We start from the raw sequence: 22,500 nt of genomic DNA, 5'->3' as shown, positions 1-22,500 counted from the left end.
AAAACATATTGATCTGTTTGTAACCCACACCTCTCATATCCCTTCTGATGACATGGATTATACCACTGGAGTCTTCTGCCGTGACCGTGGCAGTACCTGATCTGTTAGGTTTCACAGAAAAACCTTCCTGCAACTTTCTGGGTATGTTAGTTTCAATTATAAAATAAAACCTCAAAACAACCAATAGATGGTCTGGGTATCTCAGCAAGTGTTGACGCTGACTATCACACCTGGAGTTGTGAGTTTGAATCCAGTCAGGTCTCCTTAGCAACCAAATTGGCCCAGTTGCTAGGGAGGGTAGAGTCACATGGGGTCACATCCTCGTGGTCACTATAATGTGGTTCTCGCTCTCGGTGGGGCGTGTGGTGAGTTGTGCGTGGATGCCGCGGAGAATAGCATGAAGCCTCCACACGCGCCACGTCTCCATGGTAACATGCTCAACAAGTCACGTGATAAGATGCGTGGATTGACGGTCTCAGTCGCGGAGGCAACTGAGATTCGTCCTCCACCACCCGGATTGAGTCACTACGCTACCACGAGGACTCAGAGCGCATTGGGAATTGGGCGTTACAAATTGGGAGAAAGGGGAGAGAAAAACCCCAAAAAAACAACAGAGAACGTTCTGTATAGATTTTTTTAGGTGGTCACAAAAAACCTACCTGCAACGTTCTGGAAACGTTAGTTTATGTTATAAAGACAAATCTTAATAGAACATAAGCACGCTTTGATTCTGAAGGACATGAGACCTTTTAAATAAATCAATAAATATAAAGTCTGTTCCACAAAAGGGGGCGTTTAGTCCAAACATGCCCATGCAGAGATTTTGGCTATTAATTGATTTCAGGTGGCCAAATGAATATTTTGTTAATATTTTCAGGGGAATATATTTCATTTATTATTAATAAAAGACATTATTTGAATAAAGGCTATTACTATGTTTGTTATGATTTATAACCTGAATATTCCCCACATAGGAATCAAATGTAATTACTTAATTTCATGCACGTTGTTTGAGGCAAATCTCTTATTCTGAGCGTGTTTTTCCAGATCATGACGTTTGTTTCTCTTGTGAGATCTGTAAACACTGCAGCTGGTATATCACCCACCCTTGGCACAGAGTGTGACTGTATGTGTCTGTATGTGGCTGTATGTGGCTGTATGTGTCTGTATGTGTCTGTATGTGTCTGTATGTGTCTGTATGTGACTGTATGTGTCTGTATGTGGCTGTATGTGGCTGTACGTGACTGTACGCGACTGTACGCGTCTGTACGTGTCTGTATGTGTCTGTATGTGTCTGTATGGGTCTGTATGTGGCTGTATGTGTCTGTATGTGTCTGTATGTGTCTGTATGTGTCTGTATGTGACTGTATGTGTCTGTATGTGGCTGTATGTGGCTGTACGTGACTGTATGCGTCTGTATGCGTCTGTATGTGTCTGTATGTGTCTGTATGTGTCTGTATGTGTCTGTATGTGGCTGTATGTGTCTGTATGTGTCTGTATGTGTCTGTATGTGTCTGTATGTGGCTGTATGTGTCTGTATGCGTCTGTATGCGGCTGTATGTGTCTGTATGTGGCTGTATGTGTCTGTATGTGTCTGTATGTGTCTGTATGTGGCTGTATGTGTCTGTATGTGTCTGTATGTGTCTGTATGTGGCTGTATGTGTCTGTATGTGGCTGTATGTGTCTGTATGTGTCTGTATGTGTCTGTATGTGGCTGTATGTGTCTGTATGTGTCTGTATGTGTCTGTATGTGTCTGTATGTGGCTGTATGTGTCTGTATGTGTCTGTATGTGGCTGTATGTGTCTGTATGTGTCTGTATGTGTCTGTATGTGACTGTATGTGTCTGTATGTGGCTGTATGTGGCTGTACGTGACTGTACGCGACTGTATGCGTCTGTATGTGTCTGTATGTGTCTGTATGTGTCTGTATGTGTCTGTATGTGACTGTATGTGGCTGTATGTGGCTGTATGTGTCTGTATGTGTCTGTATGTGTCTGTATGTGACTGTATGTGTCTGTATGTGGCTGTATGTGGCTGTACGTGACTGTACGCGACTGTACGCGTCTGTATGCGTCTGTATGTGTCTGTATGTGGCTGTATGTGTCTGTATGTGTCTGTATGTGTCTGTATGTGTCTGTATGTGTCTGTATGTGGCTGTACGTGACTGTATGCGACTGTATGCGTCTGTATGTGTCTGTATGTGTCTGTATGTGTCTGTATGTGACTGTATGTGGCTGTATGTGTCTGTATGTGGCTGTACGTGACTGTATGCGACTGTATGCGTCTGTATGTGACTGTATGTGGCTGTACGTGACTGTATGTGACTGTATGCGACTGTATGCGTCTGTATGTGGCTGTATGTGTCTGTATGTGACTGTACATGACTGTATGTGACTGTATGCGACTGTATGCGTCTGTATGTGACTGTATGTGGCTGTACGTGACTGTATGCGACTGTATGCGTCTGTATGTGACTGTATGTGGCTGTACGTGACTGTATGTGACTCTACGTGGCTGTATGTGTTCACAGGTGCGCCTTTAGCAGAACTTGACGACAGATTTAAATGTGGCTCGTTCAATCAGAATTAAGAGTTGGAACAATCCGTGTTATAATAAGAGGTGATTGCTGTGAAACTACAGGCTGTTTACTGTAAGTCACTTGAACTAAACTACATGTTGTGAACCAACAACAAAAGCTTTTTGTAGATTTGCCAAATGAAATATTTCTCATGACCTGAGAATCCCAACGCTGACTTACAATCGTCCCTGATGAGCTTCTGCTGACGTCCATGAGACCGAGAGTTTAATTACACGTGTGGGAATATCCTCACGCTGATAGCAGGCGTGTTCTCAAACACACTGCAGAGGAGCAGCAGCATTATAACTCATAACATATCTACCTCAACTCAATGATGATTCTGTTTTATTTATTTGAAGAGTTTCATTGATGCCACCGTTGGACTCTTGACCTTCTCTGCCCCAGGGGCATCACGGCTCACCCTGCACTCTGATGCCAGCTTGGCTGAGATATGTGAAAAAAAGACATTTCACTGTATGAAAAATGTATAATGTGTGACAATAATAAAGGCTTTCTTATTCTTTTTTATGACCCAACAATACACTCTGCCACACCCTTCATCTATATTCTCAATAATATAGATCATATAATCTGTCTAATCACGCCAATTTTATTTCTATGGCGCTTTACAGAAAATCATATAATTATAAAGAAATATATATATATATATATAATTATATTATATTTATTTATTTATAATTATATGATATATATATACACTCACCTAAAGGATTATTAGGAACACATACTAATACTGTGTTTGACCCCTTTCACCTTCAGAACTGCCTTAATTCTACGTGGCATTGATTCAACAAGGTGCTGAAAGCATTCTTTAGAAATGTTGGCCCATATTGATAGGATAGCATCTTGCAGTTGATGGAGATTTGTGGGATGCACATCCAGGGCACGAAGCTCCCGTTCCACCACATCCCAAAGATGCTCTATTGGGTTGAGATCTGGTGACTGTGGGGGCCATTTTAGTACAGTGAACTCACTGTCATGTTCAAGAAACCAATTTGAAATGATTCGAGCTTTGTGACATGGTGCATTATCCTGCTGGAAGTAGCCATCAGAGGATGGGTACATGGTGGCCATAAAGGGATGGACATGGTCAGAAACAATGCTCAGGTAGGCCGTGGCATTTAAACGATGCCCAGTTGGCACTAAAGGGCCTAAAGTGTGCCAAGAAAACATCCCCCACACCATTACACCACCACCACCAGCCTGCACAGTGGTAACAAGGCATGATGGATCCATGTTCTCATTCTGTTTACGCCAAATTCTGACTCTACCATCTGAATGTCTCAACAGAAATCGAGACTCATCAGACCAGGCAACATTTTTCCAGTCTTCAACTGTCCAATTTTGGTGAGCTCTTGCAAATTGTAGCCTCTTTTTCCTATTTGTAGTGGAGATGAGTGGTACCCGGTGGGGTCTTCTGCTGTTGTAGCCCATCCGCCTCAAGGTTGTGCGTGTTGTGGCTTCACAAATGCTTTGCTGCATACCTCGGTTGTAACGAGTGGTTATTTCAGGCAAAGTTGCTCTTCTATCAGCTTGAATCAGTCGGCCCATTCTCCTCTGACCTCTAGCATCAACAAGGCATTTTCAGCCCACAGGACTGCCGCATACTGGATGTTTTTCCCTTTTCACACCATTCTTTGTAAACCCTAGAAATGGTTGTGCGTGAAAATCCCAGTAACTGAGCAGATTGTGAAATACTCAGACCGGCCCGTCTGGCACCAACAACCATGCCACGCTCAAAATTGCTTAAATCACCTTTCTTTCCCATTCTGACATTCAGTTTGGAGTTCAGGAGATTGTCTTGACCAGGACCACACCCCTAAATGCATTGAAGCAACTGCCATGTGATTGGTTGATTAGATAATTGCATTAATGAGAAATTGAACAGGTGTTCTTAATAATCCTTTAGGTGAGTGTATATATATTTATTTATAATTATATTATATTTATTTGATATATATATTTACAATTATATGATATATATTCATTTATAATTATTTAATATTTATAATCATATGATCTATATTTATTTATAATTATAAGATATGTATATATTTATTTATTATTTACAATTATATGATATATATATATATATATATATATATATATATATATATATATATATATATATATATATATATTTATTTACAATATATCTCACTAAATCTCACACCTTATAATGTAATAATGTAATGTATTAGAGAAACTGATATTTTATAATGTTTTCCCCACATCAGGGTTATTTTAGTTTATTAATAATAATAATAAATTGCTCTAACAGAGCAAACCACTATATAAAAGCAATTACAGGGGAATAATATATATATATATATATAACTATCAATAATAATAATAATAATAATAATAATTATAATGAACGATAATAATAAATTATCAAATAATATAATTATTATACTAAAAATTCAACACAACAGTAAATTGAATGAATAAATTCACACTAATTGAACATTTTTATATAGATATTATTACTGAATATATATATATATATATATATATATATATACTATATATATATATATATATATATATATTATGAAACACCATATTGAAAACTCAGTGATCAACAACTGCAATAATGACATTAAGACATAATGACTTCTATGTAGGGGCTGAAGTGAAATGGTAAATCATTTATTTGGTTCATTACTGGTTCATAAAAACTGTCAATATTTACATTTAAGTCAATTGGTGAACCGGTTCATTTGCATGAACTGTCCGAAAGAATTGATTCACTTAAAAGTTTTGGGATTTGCATGTGACTAAAGGGTGTAACAGCATAACTCGTTTAAAAGTGATACAATTATGAAAGTAGTCGGACTGTATTATCTGTCCAACACAAATGTGGGGACTCGTCCGGGACTGTATATATCGCATATATATATATATATATATATATATATATATATCTATGTCCGGATCCGCCACTGGTCACTCATCACAACCCACAAACACGAGTTTCAGTCATTTAAACTCTGTTGTTTCCCTCTCGTCTCATCTGAACTGCTGCATATCTCATCCGGAGTGCAGAGTCATGAGCACTTCCTGCACATGTGTTTCAGACAGGATCTGAACGATAACACGGCCTTTGTACCTCCTTCCAACATATTTTACACAGGAAAGTCTCGTCATGTGTTTCAATGAAAAGCAAATGGAGTCTGAACAGTCCATAAATTGTGAGCAGACCTTCAGCGTGTTTCGGCTTTATGAGCCGCGTGTGAGTCACAGGTGAAAGAAGTCATTCTCGTATCCTCACAGGTTGTGAATCAAACTTAATTACAAACAGATCACACAACTCTCTCCTCCTCAATAATAGAGTAAAAATGACTTTTACTGCAGTTTGATAAACGCCTGGAGGAAATCTACAGGACATCCTCTAAAGATAAAACAAACATATGGTGAGACGAATCAAATACATGCAAAAAATACACCAACAAATGCAAACTTACATATGCAGACAAGTGACCTTCGGTATAAAGTCTGCTCCATATTACAGCTTATTCTTATAGCTCAAACCACCCTCGCCACCCTCGCCCACTTGTGCTTAGCGCTGGCATGAAAACTGTGATTAGAATTAACACTCTCACAACAATCGGATAAGACTTTGCACACGGTAAAAACTAGTGCCCATAACGACAAAAGATACAAGACTGTGTACTTACCGTCTTTAATGAGGGAATGAACTACAATCCCATGATGCATTGCAAATGGCATAAACTAAAAATTAGGAATTATGTAAAACCACTGATTTAAAATGGTTGGTTAAAATGACTGAAGGATCGAAACAATACATTTTAAGTTCATTGCAAGATATTCGTAAATATACAAATATTTAATGAGTAGTTTGAAAGTGTCGGGAGAGCGACTCGATTGCATCATTCACAATCTCTGATTCTCTGATTGGCGGATCTCTCTGCAGGATTATGGGTAGTGTAGCTCTTCAACAGGAATTCTGCGTGATACACAATGTTTAAAAATAATGTTGACGCTGACTGTCACACCTGGAGTCGCGAGTACGAATCCAGGGTGTGGTGAGTGACTCCAGTCAGGTCTCCTTAGCAACCAAATTGGCCCAGTTGCTAGGGAGGGTAGAGTCACATGGGGTAACCTTCTCGTGGTGGTGATTAGTGGTTCTTGCTCTAAATGGGGCGTGTGGTGAGTGACTCCAGTCTGGTCTCCTTAGCAACCAAATTCGCCCGGTTGCTAGGGAGGGTAGAGTCACATGGGGTAACCAAATTGGCCCGGTTGCTAGGGAGGGTAAAGTCACATTGGGTAACCAAATTGGCCCGGTTGCTAAGGAGGGTAGAGTCACATGGGGTAACCTCCTCGTGGTGGTGAATAGTGGTTCTCGCTCTAAATCGGGCATGTGGTGAGTGACTCCAGTCAGGTCTCCTTAGCAACCAAATTCGCCCAGTTGCTAGGGTGGGTAGAGTCACATGGGCTAACCTCCTCGTGGTGGTGAATAGTGGTTCTCGCTCTAAATCGGGCATGTGGTGAGTGACTCCACTCAGGTCTCCTTAGCAACCAAATTGGCCCGGTTGCTAGGGTGGGTAGAGTCACATGGGCTAACCTCCTCGTGGTGGTGAATAGTGGTTCTCGCTCTAAATCGGGCGTGTGGTGAGTGACTCCAGTCAGGTCTCCTTAGCAACCAAATTCGCCCGGTAGCTAGGGTGGGTAGAGTCACATGGGGTAACCAAATTAGGCCAGTTGCTAGGGAGGGTAGCGTCACATAGAGTAACCAAATTGTCCTGGTTGCTAGGGAGGGTAGAGTCACATGGAGTAACCAAATTGGGCCGGTTGCTAGGGAGGGTAGAGTCACATGGAGTAACCAAATTGGGCCGGTTGCTAGGGAGGGTAGAGTCACATGGAGTAACCAAATTGGGCGGTTGCTAGGAGGGTAGAGTCACATGGGGTAACCAAATTGGCCCGGTTGCTAGGGAGCAGTAGAGTCACATGGGGTAACCAAATTGGGCCGGTTGCTAGGGAGGGTAGAGTCACATGGGGTAACCAAATTGGGCCAGTTGCTAGGGAGGGTAGAGTCACATGGGGTAACCAAATTGGGCCGGTTGCTAGGGAGGGTAGAGTCACATGGAGTAACCAAATTGGGCCGGTTGCTAGGGAGGGTAGAGTCACATGGGGTAACCAAATTGGGCCGGTTGCTAGGGAGGGTAGAGTCACATGGAGTAACCAAATTGGGCCGGTTGCTAGGGAGGGTAGAGTCACATGGGGTAACCAAATTGGCCCGGTTGCTAGGGAGGGTAGAGTCACATGGGGATTGAGGTGAGTAACCGCACCACCATGAGGACCTACTAAGTAGTGGGAATTGAACGTTCCAAACTGGGGAGAAAAGGGGATAAAAAAGCAACTTCAGTATCAGAGCTGTTATTGTCCTTGTGAGGAATTTTTCTTTTCTGAAACGAACAGAAACATTTAGAGGAATCCAACATAAAACAACATCTGGAGAACAAACACAGCTCTGACCGATCCAACGTTTCAAATGTTCTTTCACACACACCAACGAAATCTTGTTTATAGAGTCGTTGAACACGATACAATGAAGCACACAATGCTTTAATGGGTTTAAAGGATTTATGTGTCCACAATTACAAACATCACAAGTCCTTATAATCACTGGAAACCACAGCCAGAGAATCACAACAACATCATAAAGTCAGACATGAACCACACGTCATGAGAACAGTCATCACGGCCGAGTGTGTTTGAAAATTCTGTGAGGGGAGAATTCCTCCTGCGTTACAGAAGAACTCATGTATTGTGATCACATGAACAATAAACAAGTCTTCTTCAGGGGGGTTTAAAGTCTTGAACTCATCGTTGACTAACAGCTATGTAGCGTTTGTTTCATTAAGATAACACACAGTGTGACTGTATTTGTGATTGTATTGTGTGGAATGTGGTCTAATGGAGAAGTTTGATCATATCTGATATTTTTAGTGTCTGAAAAATCCCACAATAATCCGCAGACATAACAACAGAGTATTTACTGCCGCGCGTCACACAGCCGGCTCAAAGACTCGCTCTCATCCGTCACAGAAGAACACATTTTTACTGTGCGTCTGTTCTTGTCTCAGAATTACTCGTTAATTTCCTCTGAATTCAATTATCTGCAGTCCAGAGATGAATGTGACCACACAAATGAGTCAGTGATCTATCTTCATACCGACCCATTTGAACTTCTTCAACCTATATAAGGATTGATAATAATGTGTAGGTAGCTGACGCAAACATGTTCATGAGCTTCTTTAATCCACACAAGACTCGAGTTTAAATGCATTTGACTGTATAAGGTAAAGTGTGTTTTTACTGCTGTTGTATTTCGTCATTTTAAATCACCTATTTCTGCTTCAGTCATTCAGTGGAAAGGAAGGGAATTTCAGTTCCAGTTCCTCTAAACGATTCTGGTTCCTTAAAGGAATATTCCGGGTTCAATACAAGTTTATCTCATTCGACAGCGTTTGTGTCATGATGTTGATTTATTTCAAATAGTTCCTCCTTTTCTTTAATAAAAGCACAAATGTGTGTTCCAGTGAGACACTTCCAATGCAAGTCAATGGGGTTTAATCTGTAAACATTAAAATACTGTTTCAACAGACACAAGACATAAACAATATGTGTGTTAACATGATTTTACTGTCATTAAATCACTTAATAACCACATCTGTGTGAAGATATAGACAATTTACCACTTTGTTGCCATGACAGGGCAACGAAGTAGTACAGGGTTTACAATCCTGTAAACCCTAAAATGACCACTAAAAAACCCAACGATTAAGGGTGTTATGGTTAGGTATATAATATATTATAAGCTTCACATTTCTACCCCATTGACTTCCATTGTAAGTGTCTCACTGGAACACACATTTGTGCTTTATTAAAGAAAAGGAGGAACGGGGCGCGAGTATTGACGCTGACTATCACACCTGGAGTCATGAGTTTGAATCCAGGGTGTGCTGAGTGACTCCTTAGCAACCAAATTGGCCTGGTTGCTAGGGAGAGTAGAGTCACATGGGGTGACCAAATTGGCCTGGTTGCTAGGGAGGGTAGAGTCACATGGGGTAACCAAATTGTCCCGGTTGCTAGGGAGGGTAGAGTCACATGGGGTAACCAAATTGGCCCGGTTGCTAGGGAGAGTAGAGTCACATGGGTTAACCAAATTGGCCTGGTTGCTAGGGAGAGTAGAGTCACATGGGGTAACCAAATTGGCCCGGTTGCTAGGGAGGGTAGAGTCACATGGGTTAACCAAATTGGCCCGGTTGCTAGGGAGGGTCTGGGTATCTCAGCGAGTATTGACGCTGACTATCACACCTGGAGTCGTGAGTTTGAATCCAGGGTGTGTTGAGTGACTCCAGTCAGGTCTCCTTAGCAACCAAATTGTCCCGGTTGCTAGGGAGGGTAGAGTCACATGGGGTAACCTCCTCGTGGTGGTGATTAGTGGTTCTCTCAATGGGGTGTGTGGTGAGTTGTGTGTGGATCGTGGAGAGTAGCATGAGTCTCCACATGCTGTGAGTCTCCGCGGTGTCATGCACAACGAGTCACATGATCAGATGCGCGGATTGGCGGTCTCAGAAGTGGAGGCAACTGAGACTCGTCCTCCCCCACCCGGATTGAGGCGAGTCACTGCGCCACCATGAGGACCTGCTAAGTAGTGGGAATTTGGCATTCCAAACTGGGGAGAAAAGGGATAAAATTAAAATAAAGGAAAAAACGAAAAAAGAGAGAAAAGGAGGAACGAGTCGAAATAAATTTTTGTGGTAATCTACATAATGACACAAACGCTGTCGATTGAGCTTCACTCGTATTGAATCCGGAATATTCCTTATACGACATTAATGATTCTTTTTGTACTTTTGAGGACTAAATATATGAATATAAGAAATGCCGTTCTGATTGTATTTACTGCCCTCAGCAGCTGTTGCCACATTATGAGTAAAAGACTCAAATCAGAAATAAATGTAACACAATTTTGCGTTTGATTGTTTTTAGTGTAAAAATTTCATATAAATTAATCTTTGAACAAGTAACAGATCTAATCTCTTATTCTTTTCTCCCCAATTGGTAACGGCCAATTCCCCCCGCTCTATCTCCTCGTGGTGGTGTAGTGACTCGCCTCAATCCGGGTGGCGGAGGACGAATCTCAGTTGCCTCCGTGTCTGAGAGCGTCAATCCGCGCATCTTATCACGTGACTTGTTGAGTGCGTTACCATGGAGATGTAGCGCGTGTGGAGGCTTCACGCTATTCTCCGCGGCATCCACGCACAACTCGCCACACGCCCCACCGAGAGCGAGAACCACATTATAGTGACCACGAGGAGGTTACCCCATGTGACTCTACCCTCCCTAGCAACCAGACCAATTTGGTTACCCCATGTGACTCTACCCTCCCTAGCAACCGGGACAATTTGGTTACCCCATGTGACTCTACCCTCCCTAGCAACCGGGACAATTTGGTTACCCCATGTGACTCTACCCTCCCTAGCAACCGGGCCAATTTGGTTGCTAAGGAGACCTGACTGGAGTCACTCAGCACGCCCTGGATTCAAACTCTCGATCTCGCTGAGATACACAGACCTCCACACACAGATCTTATTTCTTAATTTAAGTTAGACATGACAACATTCATTATTTGTGTGGTAACCATTCCAACTTAAAAGTCTTTGATTCACTAAAAATAAAACCGGCTCATAGGAGTCAAATCACATGTTTGGGAACCATTAACAGAACCGAAAGTCAAGAAAATCTTACGGTGTTTAAAAAACAAATGTCCGCTGCATGGCATTCTCAGTGAGGACTTAATGCAGAATAATCCAGTTTACAGAATGCCGTTACCGTCAAACCTGCTTTATTTCACAGCGACAGCTGAAGGGCAAATATCTGCTGAGTGAGCCAGTTTAAAGAGTATTTGGAAATTCTTTAGTAGAAATATAAATATGACGAGCGCTCCGTACATGCCAAGAACTACAGAACGCTTCTAACATATAAACTCAGTCTGTTCTTGATTCCAAAGCAAACACACGCAGGGGCCTGAAACGGGCGGTCTGGGATCAATCTGGATCTTAAAGGCATTCCAGCGCGAGATTGTTTTCTTAGTGGAGGGAAGCCAGCTGGACTCTACAGTGAGTGAACGAGACAATCCTGCTCACATACGGACATTCAGATCATAAATCCAGCTTTGAAAAGTTCAGATGCCGCAAGAGAGGACGATGGAGTAATCAGAAACATGTGGTCCGAGAACATCCGCCCAAAACACACCAACATCTCATTACCACAGTTCACAAAGCAGAACGTTTCATGAGCCTCAGAATTCAGTTTCTCTGTAAATCACGTCCTGCCGTCTGACGAGAGACTCAGCGGACACATGATTGAGAGATAACCGCATGTCAGGAGTCGCTCCGGAGCTGATTTTGTGTCTTATGATGTTTATTGAACATCCGTCCTCAGGTTACTGCAGTTATCAGCCGAACAGATCTCATGTGTATCATTCGTCATATGAACAATCCGTCTGTAACTGTAACATTACAGAACAATGTAACGGCGTCACATGGCACACACTTTATATGAGGTGTCTTTAACTGCGTACTCAAACATTTGTGATCATGTGTGTTTTATGTACATTTGTGTTGTTGCATTGTACTTACATTTAAAGTACCTGTATCTAATCACATTTGTAGTTTAACTGTTAATCTTACCCCTAAACCTAGCCTAAACTAAACATAAATAACCCTAACCTAACCTTAAAAAAACACTAACCTAACTCTAAAGGGGGTAACACGCCGGACGCATAAATAATACTTAAAGGAATATTCCGGGTTCAATACGAGTTCAGCTCATTCGACAGTGTTTGTGTCATGATGTTGATTTATTTCAAATAGTTCCTCCTTTATAAAAGCACAAATGTGTGTTCCAGTGAGACACTTCCAATGCAAGTCAATGGGGTTTAATCTGTAAACATTAAAATACTGTTTCACAAGTATAGACACAAGACATAAACAATATGTGTGTGAACATGATTTTACTGTCATTAAATCACTCACTAACCACATCTGTGTGAAGTTATAGACAATTTACTACTTCGTTGCAATGGCGACATAAATTGGCGATAAAAAAACAATGATTTACGATTCACGTTTTAACAGAAGAATGAATTTAAGTTTAATAAAAATATACATATAATAATTTAAGAATTTAGAATATTATAATATAATATAAATAATTTAATAAAAATATAAATTTCTGCCCTTCACCAATTGCCCCCTTTGACTTCCATTATAAGTGTCTCACTGGAACCCACATTTGTGCTTTTATAAAGAAAAGGAGGAACGAGTCGAAATTAATTTGTGTGGTAATCAACATGTACTGTGCACTGTGTTTTACTCTGTAGAGTCAAAAGAACGGGCTCGTAACGGAACCAACATTCATGGATATCATACTTTTTAACCCCTGCAATTGTCGTAGGGTCATATTTGACCCAGGACGGGTAAAGAATACATTATAAACAACACATAGATTTTGATTAAGTAACCCAACGTTGTGATCTTGTCAAGACCATCAAAACAAACTAATTAAAATGACATTTTTGTATATAACTGTTTTAAAAAATAATTTAAACCAAATTGTTCCTTCATCGTCCAAACCTTAAATGTTGAGCCATATGGGAAGAACCAACTGTGACCTGTGACCTTTCTGGATGTTATGCAGCTTTAAAAAGTTTTTTGTACATCTATGAATCTAATTGACTCTTATTTAACCCCTGACCCCAAACCGCTCTCTAGCCCCCCCTCCCTGCTCCACTGGGTACTGCATCTCCCACAAATGACATACCACACACAGTTACAGTTTTGAACAGGTAATATGTTATTAAATATGTTTAATAACATACATGAAAGGGTACGATGGGACTAAAGGGCCACGATGGTAAAATAACTATTGCATATAACTTTCTCCTAAATCATTAGATGGCAAAAATATGTATTACAGCACCTTCCTAAACCACTGTAACACTGTAACGCTGTAATGCTGTAACACTGTAATGCTGTAAGGGTATAACGCTGTAACGCTATAACACTGTAACGCTATAACGCTGTAACGCTGTAACACTGTAACGGTATAACACTGTAACACTGTAATGCTGTAAGGGTATAACACTGTAGTGCTATAACACTGTAACGCTATAACACTGTAACACTGTAATGCTGTAATGGTATAATGCTATAACACTGTAACGCTATAACACTGTAACACTATAACGCTGCAACACTGTAATGCTGTAATACTATAACACTATAACACTGCAACGCTGAAATGCAATAACACTGTAACACTGTAACACTATAACACTGTAACGCAATAACACTGTAACAATATAACACTGTAACAATATAACACTGCAACACTGTAATGCTGTAACACTATAACACTGCAACTGTGAAACGCAATAACACTGTAACACTGTAACGCTATAACACTGTAACGCTACAACACTGTAACGCTACAACACTATAACACTGTAACACTATAACATTGTAACACTGTAATGCTGTAAAACTGCAACGCTGTAATACTGTAACGCTGTAACACTGCTACACTGTAACGCTGTAATACTATAACACTGTAACGTTATAACACTGCAACACTGTAACGCTGTAATACTATAACACTGTAACACTGCAACACTGTAACATTATAACACTAACACTATAACGCTGTAATACTATAACACTGTAACGCTATAACGCTGCAACACTGTAATGCTGTAACACTATAACACTGCAACGGTGAAACGCAATAACACTAACACTGTAACGCTATAACACTGTAACGCTATAACACTGTAACGCTACAACACTATAACGCTATAACACTAATGCTATAACACTGTAACGCTATAACACTGTAACGCTGTAATACTGTAACGCTGTAACACTGCTACACTGTAATACTATAACACTGTAACACTATAACGCTGTAACACTATAACACTATAACGCTGTAACACTATAATGCTGTAATACTATAACACTATAACGCTGTAAAACTGCAACGCTGTAATACTGTAACGCTGTAACACTGCTACACTGTAACGCTGTAATACTATAACGCTGTAACACTATAACGCTGTAACACTATAATGCTGTAATACTATAACACTATAACGCTGTAACGCTATAACACTATAATGCTGTAACACTATAACGCTGTAACGCTATAACACTATAATGCTGTAACACTATAACACTATAACGCTGTAACACTATAACACTATAACGCTGTAACACTATAACGCTGTAACGCTATAACACTATAATGCTGTAACACTATAACACTATAACGCTGTAACGCTATAACACTATAATGCTGTAACACTATAACACTATAATGCTGTAACACTATAACACTATAACGCTGTAACACTATAACGCTGTAACACTATAACACTATAACGCTGTAACGCTATAACACTATAATGCTGTAACACTATAACGCTGTAACGCTATAACACTATAATGCTGTAACACTATAACACTATAATGCTGTAACACTATAACACTATAACGCTGTAACACTATAACGCTGTAACGCTATAACACTATAATGCTGTAACACTATAACACTATAACGCTGTAACGCTATAACACTATAATGCTGTAACACTATAACACTATAATGCTGTAACACTATAACGCTGTAACGCTGTAACACTATAACGCTGTAACGCTATAACACTATAATGCTGTAACACTATAACACTATAACGCTGTAACGCTATAACACTATAATGCTGTAACACTATAACACTATAATGCTGTAACACTATAACACTATAATGCTGTAACACTATAACGCTGTAACACTATAACACTATAACGCTGTAACACTATAACACTGCAATGCTGAAACGCAATAACACTGCACTATAACACTGTAACACTATAACACTATAACGCTGTAACACTATAACGCTGTAACGCTATAACACTATAATGCTGTAACACTATAACACTATAACGCTGTAACGCTATAACGCTGTAACGCTATAACACTATAATGCTGTAACACTATAATGCTGTAACACTATAACGCTGTAACACTATAATGCTGTAACACTATAACACTATAATGCTGTAACACTATAACACTATAACGCTGTAACACTATAACGCTGTAACACTATAACACTATAACGCTGTAACGCTGTAACACTATAACACTATAATGCTGTAACACTATAACACTATAACGCTGTAACGCTGTAACACTATAACACTATAACGCTGTAACGCTGTAACGCTATAACACTATAATGCTGTAACACTATAATGCTGTAACACTATAATGCTGTAACACTATAACACTATAATGCTGTAACACTATAACGCTGTAACACTATAACACTATAACACTATAATGCTGTAACACTATAACACTATAACGCTGTAACACTATAACACTATAACGCTGTAACACTATAACACTATAATGCTGTAACACTATAACGCTGTAACACTATAACACTATAACGCTGTAACGCTATAACACTATAATGCTGTAACACTATAACGCTGTAACACTATAACGCTGTAACGCTATAACACTATAACGCTGTAACACTATAACACTATAACGCTGTAACACTATAACACTATAACACTATAATGCTGTAACACTATAACACTATAACGCTGTAACACTATAATGCTGTAACACTATAACACTATAACACTATAACGCTGTAACGCTGTAACACTATAACACTATAATGCTGTAACACTATAACACTATAACGCTGTAACGCTGTAACACTATAACGCTGTAACGCTGTAACGCTATAACACTATAATGCTGTAACACTATAATGCTGTAACACTATAATGCTGTAACACTATAACACTATAACACTATAATGCTGTAACACTATAACACTATAACGCTGTAACACTATAACGCTGTAACACTATAACACTATAACGCTGTAACGCTATAACACTATAATGCTGTAACACTATAATGCTGTAACACTATAACGCTGTAACGCTATAACACTATAATGCTGTAACACTATAACACTATAATGCTGTAACACTATAACACTATAACGCTGTAACACTATAACACTATAACGCTGTAACGCTATAACACTATAATGCTGTAACACTATAACGCTGTAACACTATAATGCTGTAACACTATAACACTATAACACTATAATGCTGTAACACTATAACACTATAACGCTGTAACACTATAACGCTGTAACACTATAACACTATAACGCTGTAACGCTATAACACTATAATGCTGTAACACTATAATGCTGTAACACTATAACGCTGTAACGCTATAACACTATAATGCTGTAACACTATAACACTATAATGCTGTAACACTATAACACTATAATGCTGTAACACTATAACACTATAACGCTGTAACACTATAACGCTGTAACACTATGACGCTGTAACACTATAACGCTGTAACACTATAATGCTGTAACCGCCGGAAAACACATTTAATAGACATTCTGCAAGCAGAGTACATCACAGTTTCTTGTATTTAGTTAATTATAATGAGACATCCTTTTGACCCTTTTTAATCTTTAATTCGACTTTTTACTTGTTACTACATTAATATTCAATATATTTGCTCATTACGTTTGCATAGAGTTTACTTAGAAAGCAATTAAACAAATTTAACAAGTTATATTGATTTAAGTCAACTTTCCCTCATCACAAACACTATTTAGCACAAGAGCTTGTGTTGACCAAACACTTTCCCAGACTTTCGGCTTCATCGTACCACGTTGGTGGAATGACCTTCCCAACTCCATCCGTAAAGCGGACTCACTCTTTCTTCAAAATACGGCTAAAAACATCTTTTCCATGAGCACTTAACCAGTCACTAAAACACTATTCCTGTTGCACTTTCATTTGTTTTGAATGTTATTGTGATGCTAGTGAAACTGTTCGTGCCACTGTCTCTTTAAGATGATTAGTTTATAATGTATTCCTCTTTTGTAAGTCGCTTTGGATAAAAGCCAAATGAATAAATGTAAATGTCCTTGTTTCCCTAAGAGGGGGTTTCCAGCGTTTCACTGCTAATCAGATGAAGGTGAAACTGAAAGTATAACATTTCTTGTGGATCACAATAACACGAGCACATGTTTGCATTTATTAATAATTAAGGTTGAAAACCGTCAAAACAAACACACATTAGATCAGAGGGGAATTACTCTGTGACATAATGTGATGTCATGATGATTAGCATTATCAAACACTACAGTACAGAATATATAGAAATATATATATCTCGTATGGATCTATAGATCATTTGTGTTCAGCAGAAGAAAGAAAGTCACACATCTGGGATGACATGAGGGTGAGTAAATAATGACAGAATGTTCATTTATGGGTGTACTGTCCCTTTAAGGAGATTTCTAGTTTTAAGCATAAAACTCATATTTTTCTAATAATAGATTTCATATTTAATGTCACTTTCCTTCTCAAGTAAATTCAACTTGTTTTAAGAATGTTTTAATATTTTTGCTGGAAAGCGAGACATAATTTACATATAGATATAAAAATAAACTCAGTAAATAAAAACATGTTTGGCGCTGTAATCAAGTAACTGTTTTGTGTGAATTGCATTTTTAAATATGTCGGAATAAATGAGATCACATCATTGATCCTAAATACCTTCTTGTGTTCCTCTTAAGTGCTGCTTTAACCGGCCCGACACGTGAAACACCCGAATTTAACCGAATCATCATTTCTGCAATTCTGTTTGGCGACTCTAACGGTGCAGAAATAACTTTACATGATATCATACTCTCTGAAAATACGTTTAATGACATAATAACTTTAATGGTTTCATTATAAGTTTAAATTGGAGATAATTGTCTTTACAGAGGATTTGAATCAGTGTCCGATTCATCTACAATAATAGAGACATTCCCAAATGAACGACTCGGCTCCTCCCGTACAAACACATTACGCAACGGCTCAATGACTGCTGGGAAAACAAATTAACCTAATGGGGTGTTGAGTAAATACTGCAGTTCTGAGAAATGAAACTGATAACTCTGGATTTTAGGGGGGAACAGCAACAGATCCATTGCAAATTCAAATTCAAATGAGCAGCTGATAGTCCCTGTGGGAGAAAGACGTGCCCTCGTTCCCAGCAGAAAACAGTTCCACATGGAATCATGGCAGGAAAGTCCCAGCTTGAAGGCGGGTATCAGTGTGAATGAAGCACTCGGGCACAGCGGTGCCCACTCCACACATGCTGGAATCCACCCAGAAACACCAGCATCACATTTACACACACATAAAACCTCCCTTCAATCTGTGTGTGTTTATTTCCATCACAATGAGGGATATAATGACACCGGTACTTTCCACACAAACAGCTCCATCAGAACCGTCTGACTTGTGATGTACGCATGTGAACATGTTCACCTGTGTGTGAACGCACCTGTCGACACACCCGAGACCACGACTGCTTTAACGTGCACAATACTTACCTGTGCAAACACTCGCACAATAACACAAACAATGAATGCATGAGAGGGTTTGTAGTCAGGTTTATACAGTTAAAATGCTAAATGATACAAAGAGGGAGTTTCTTTAGCAAACGAGAGGGAAAGAGAGAACACACACTGCTTTACAGATGGCAGCGCAACCGAACAATCCTTATTTACACCAATCAGAGAGCGACCAAACACCGGATCTATCTCAAGCCCTTTTCACATTTAATCACATGCAGGATATGAATTATATATGATTTAACTAGTGAAAGTGCTCATTTTTGATATCAGGAATTACATTTGCACTAATAAAAATGGTCATTTTTGGTCTCAAAAACGACATTTCAACTAGTAAAAAATAAAATTCACTTTTCAATCCTGTTCAAAATCGCACATAAATCATTTCTTACTAGTTGAAATCCCAATTTATCAGCCATGCATTATGGCCAAACTACTCGAATAACTATCAAATCATTAAATGAACGATTCAATCACTGAATAAATCTATAAATGTCTCTTGTATATCATATTAGGATTATCTTTCATGTTTTTCATGCGAGCACGAGCTTCGTGTTTTCGATGTTGTTTCCATGGTTACCGCTGTCAGCGCGCCATCTTTAAAATCGGTTGTAGGAGTGTTTATTTCACACCGCCTCAACGTCCTACAATAAGAGATTTGCAACCAGAATCGTGAGGATCACTTCATTTGAACCCCATATAGAGAAAGCAAGGGAAATAAATGCTGTAAATGACCGAAACATTGGCGTAGGTCTGATCCATTCCTACTTCAGTTGAGGGAACCTCCGTGACGTGGCACCCCATAGAATTAAATAATCCCCAAAACTATTCCATTCGTTTTTTTTAATATGTTTTTTTTATAAAAATTAATATTAAGAAGAAAAAAACATACAAAACTCTCGTAGATTCCATTCGTTTGTGCTGATTGTTTATTGGGCGGTGTGACGTCACACTCCACCCCATCTCGCTCAAATGATCCAAACCGGTGCTGGTCGTTTGTGTCGGTTTATCTCGTTAAAACAAACGTTGTAACTATTTCCCTTCCTTAGATATTTTTTAAAATTTTGTTTTATTGATGCTCAAAACAGTACAGTAAAAAGTAATAGTATGTGCACCACCAGCTTTTATTTATTTTATTTTTTTTTATGTATTTTGTTGTTGACCTTTGTTGTTGATATAGCAAGAATGTTTTCGGGAGCGGTAACGTCCACACTCCGAATCGCTCCAAACCGGCGCTAAAGTATCTGTTTCCCTTCTTTAGAAATAACAAATGTGCTGTACTTTTTATACAGATTCAATTATCTCTATAATCGACGAGCACCGGTTTGTATCGATTTGAGCGAGATGGGGTGGAGTGTGACGTCACACCATCCAATAAAGAATGCTTAATAACCGTGAACATGAAGACACGAATCTGAACTGAATACAATGGAGTTATTTAATGATTCATTTAATCATTTGATAGGTTTTTAATTGCATTTAATTCAATGAATCATTTGGATTTATTAGTTGCACTTCATACTGGTAAAAATGATCATTGTTGATATCAAGAACGAATGTTTTTCTTCCGATGCAAACCAAATGACTGATATCAAAAATGTTGCATTTTTATCTAGTAAAAACTGAATTTATTTCCTGCACGTGATTAATGAATTCGGCTGAAATCAGTGCTCCTTAAATCATCTGGAAATCAGTATTTCTGCAGGATAACGCAACATTTCGCTGGAAAACGCAAAAGTCTGAAGAGAGTAAATCGCCGTACGGTCACTGTCACACGTTTGACCTGTGAAATGTTTCTCTAAAGTCCTGATTAAACAAATAGAAAATGATTCGTCTGTGCGAGAATGCCGACGGTCCTTATACATCCCAGTGGGATTCGCCGGTCGTTCTCTCAAACTCCTCCCGAGTTCATGTGCAAGTCTAAAGGAGTATGCGCTTCACAACCGAACGCCGCTGTGGTCAGAACGCTTCACTGCGATTGGTCAGCGCAGGTCTCCATGGGGCTGGCCGCCGCCCCCTCGTCATTGCTGCTGTCCACTTCCTGTTCCATGGCGGCCTCCTCGTCCAGACGCTGGCTGGTGAAGTCGGTGATCTCCAGAAAGCCGCTGGGTTCCACCACCACATTGGACTGACTGGAGTCGGGCATGATGGAGTACTGAGGAATCACCTGCACGCAAAACACACCATTAAGAGCTCAAACACTCACGATAACACGAGCGGTCTCCTCAATAACACCTCTGTTTATTCAGTTACACTGATGATGCAATTCAGGAACACAACCGCGAGCCGTGCGCACCTGTATGATGTCCACGTCTTTACTCTTGACGCGGCCGAACGGTCCGTGTGTGTGCGTCTGTTTAGAGCTGCTGATGAGAGACGAGGTGGGCGGAGCTTTGGTGAGCGGACCGCTGTCACTGGACGAGTCTACGAGCATGTGTCCAGCGCTCGGGTCGATCTCCGCCTCCATCATGGAGATCTTCAGGATGTCTGACACGGACGGTTTCTCAGACGCTGTCAGACTCGAGCTGGACTCCGCCTGCAGTTTTACAGACGCATCGCCGCTGCTGGACACCGGCGGACACGGATGACCGCCAAACGTGATCTTGGTTACCGTGGCGCCCTGGGTTATTATGGGCTGCTGCACCTGAAACGCACACAGATAGATAACGATGGCACAATCCTGTGTGCTACAATGAGCACGAACATTTGAACATCTATTTATGACTCATAATTTGAACACTTGTGTTAGATTTTGAGTGGAGGGTCTCTGATTTAATCCAACATTTTCGGATGGACTGTCCCTTTAAGTGCATGTGCACTAGTATGCAGTATATACACTACGCAGTATGCTAGCATTCCATTCTGCAATCATCATACTGAGAGAGACGTGCATCACCTGAATGCTGCCGGGTGTTTTGCTGGAGCCCACGGGGTGATGCGCCTGCAGCGGCGGCGGCTGCGACAGCTGCATGTGCGTGTTGGGTCTGTTGTGTGACGTGGGTGCTTGCTGCAGTTTGGGCAGCTGAGGTGTGTGCGGCGGGTTCGAGGCGGAGGGTGGAGGGCCAGCAGACGGTGAGAGAGATGTGGAGGGGGTGGGTCTCTCTCTCTGAACAGATGGTCTGGGTGTGGCTGGCTCCGCCCTCTTAGAGGATGTGGCTGTTTCAGCAGGGCCGGCCACAGGTTTGCTGAGAGTGGGCGGAGCTGGGCGGTGCTGTTGAAGAGGGGGAGGAGCTTGACTCACAGGCTGCAGTGATGAGCGGTAGAATAAACCCGTCTGAGGGTCCAGCGTGTCGCCCTCTGACCCGCCCTCCTCCAACACCACCTG

General features: G+C 40.2%; 1 protein-coding gene across 4 annotated transcripts in view; it reads right to left on the bottom strand.

The window, feature by feature from the left end:
• Positions 1-20,306: 20,306 nt before the first annotated feature.
• LOC127635563 (BRCA2-interacting transcriptional repressor EMSY-like) overlaps positions 20,307-22,500 on the bottom strand; it is a 20,955-nt gene continuing 18,761 nt past the window's right edge. For 3 of the 4 annotated variants that reach the window (XM_052115674.1, XM_052115670.1, XM_052115673.1), the window contains exons 19-21: positions 22,072-22,500; positions 21,472-21,819; positions 20,307-21,342 (exon numbers count right to left, since the gene is read on the bottom strand). The exon at positions 22,072-22,500 is cut by the window's right edge and continues 3 nt beyond it. In XM_052115674.1, coding sequence (XP_051971634.1) covers positions 21,145-21,342; positions 21,472-21,819; positions 22,072-22,500 — 975 coding nt within the window. In that variant the 3' untranslated portion in view covers positions 20,307-21,144. The remainder of the gene's footprint in view (positions 21,343-21,471; positions 21,820-22,071) is intronic. The other variant, XM_052115672.1, reaches the window with a different exon arrangement.

Source organism: Xyrauchen texanus, chromosome 43 (genome assembly GCF_025860055.1).
Source record: "Xyrauchen texanus isolate HMW12.3.18 chromosome 43, RBS_HiC_50CHRs, whole genome shotgun sequence".
Taxonomy (NCBI): Eukaryota; Metazoa; Chordata; class Actinopteri; order Cypriniformes; family Catostomidae; genus Xyrauchen; species Xyrauchen texanus.
The sequence above is the reverse complement of the archived record's forward strand: the minus strand, read 5'-3'. Positions and strand labels throughout refer to the sequence as shown.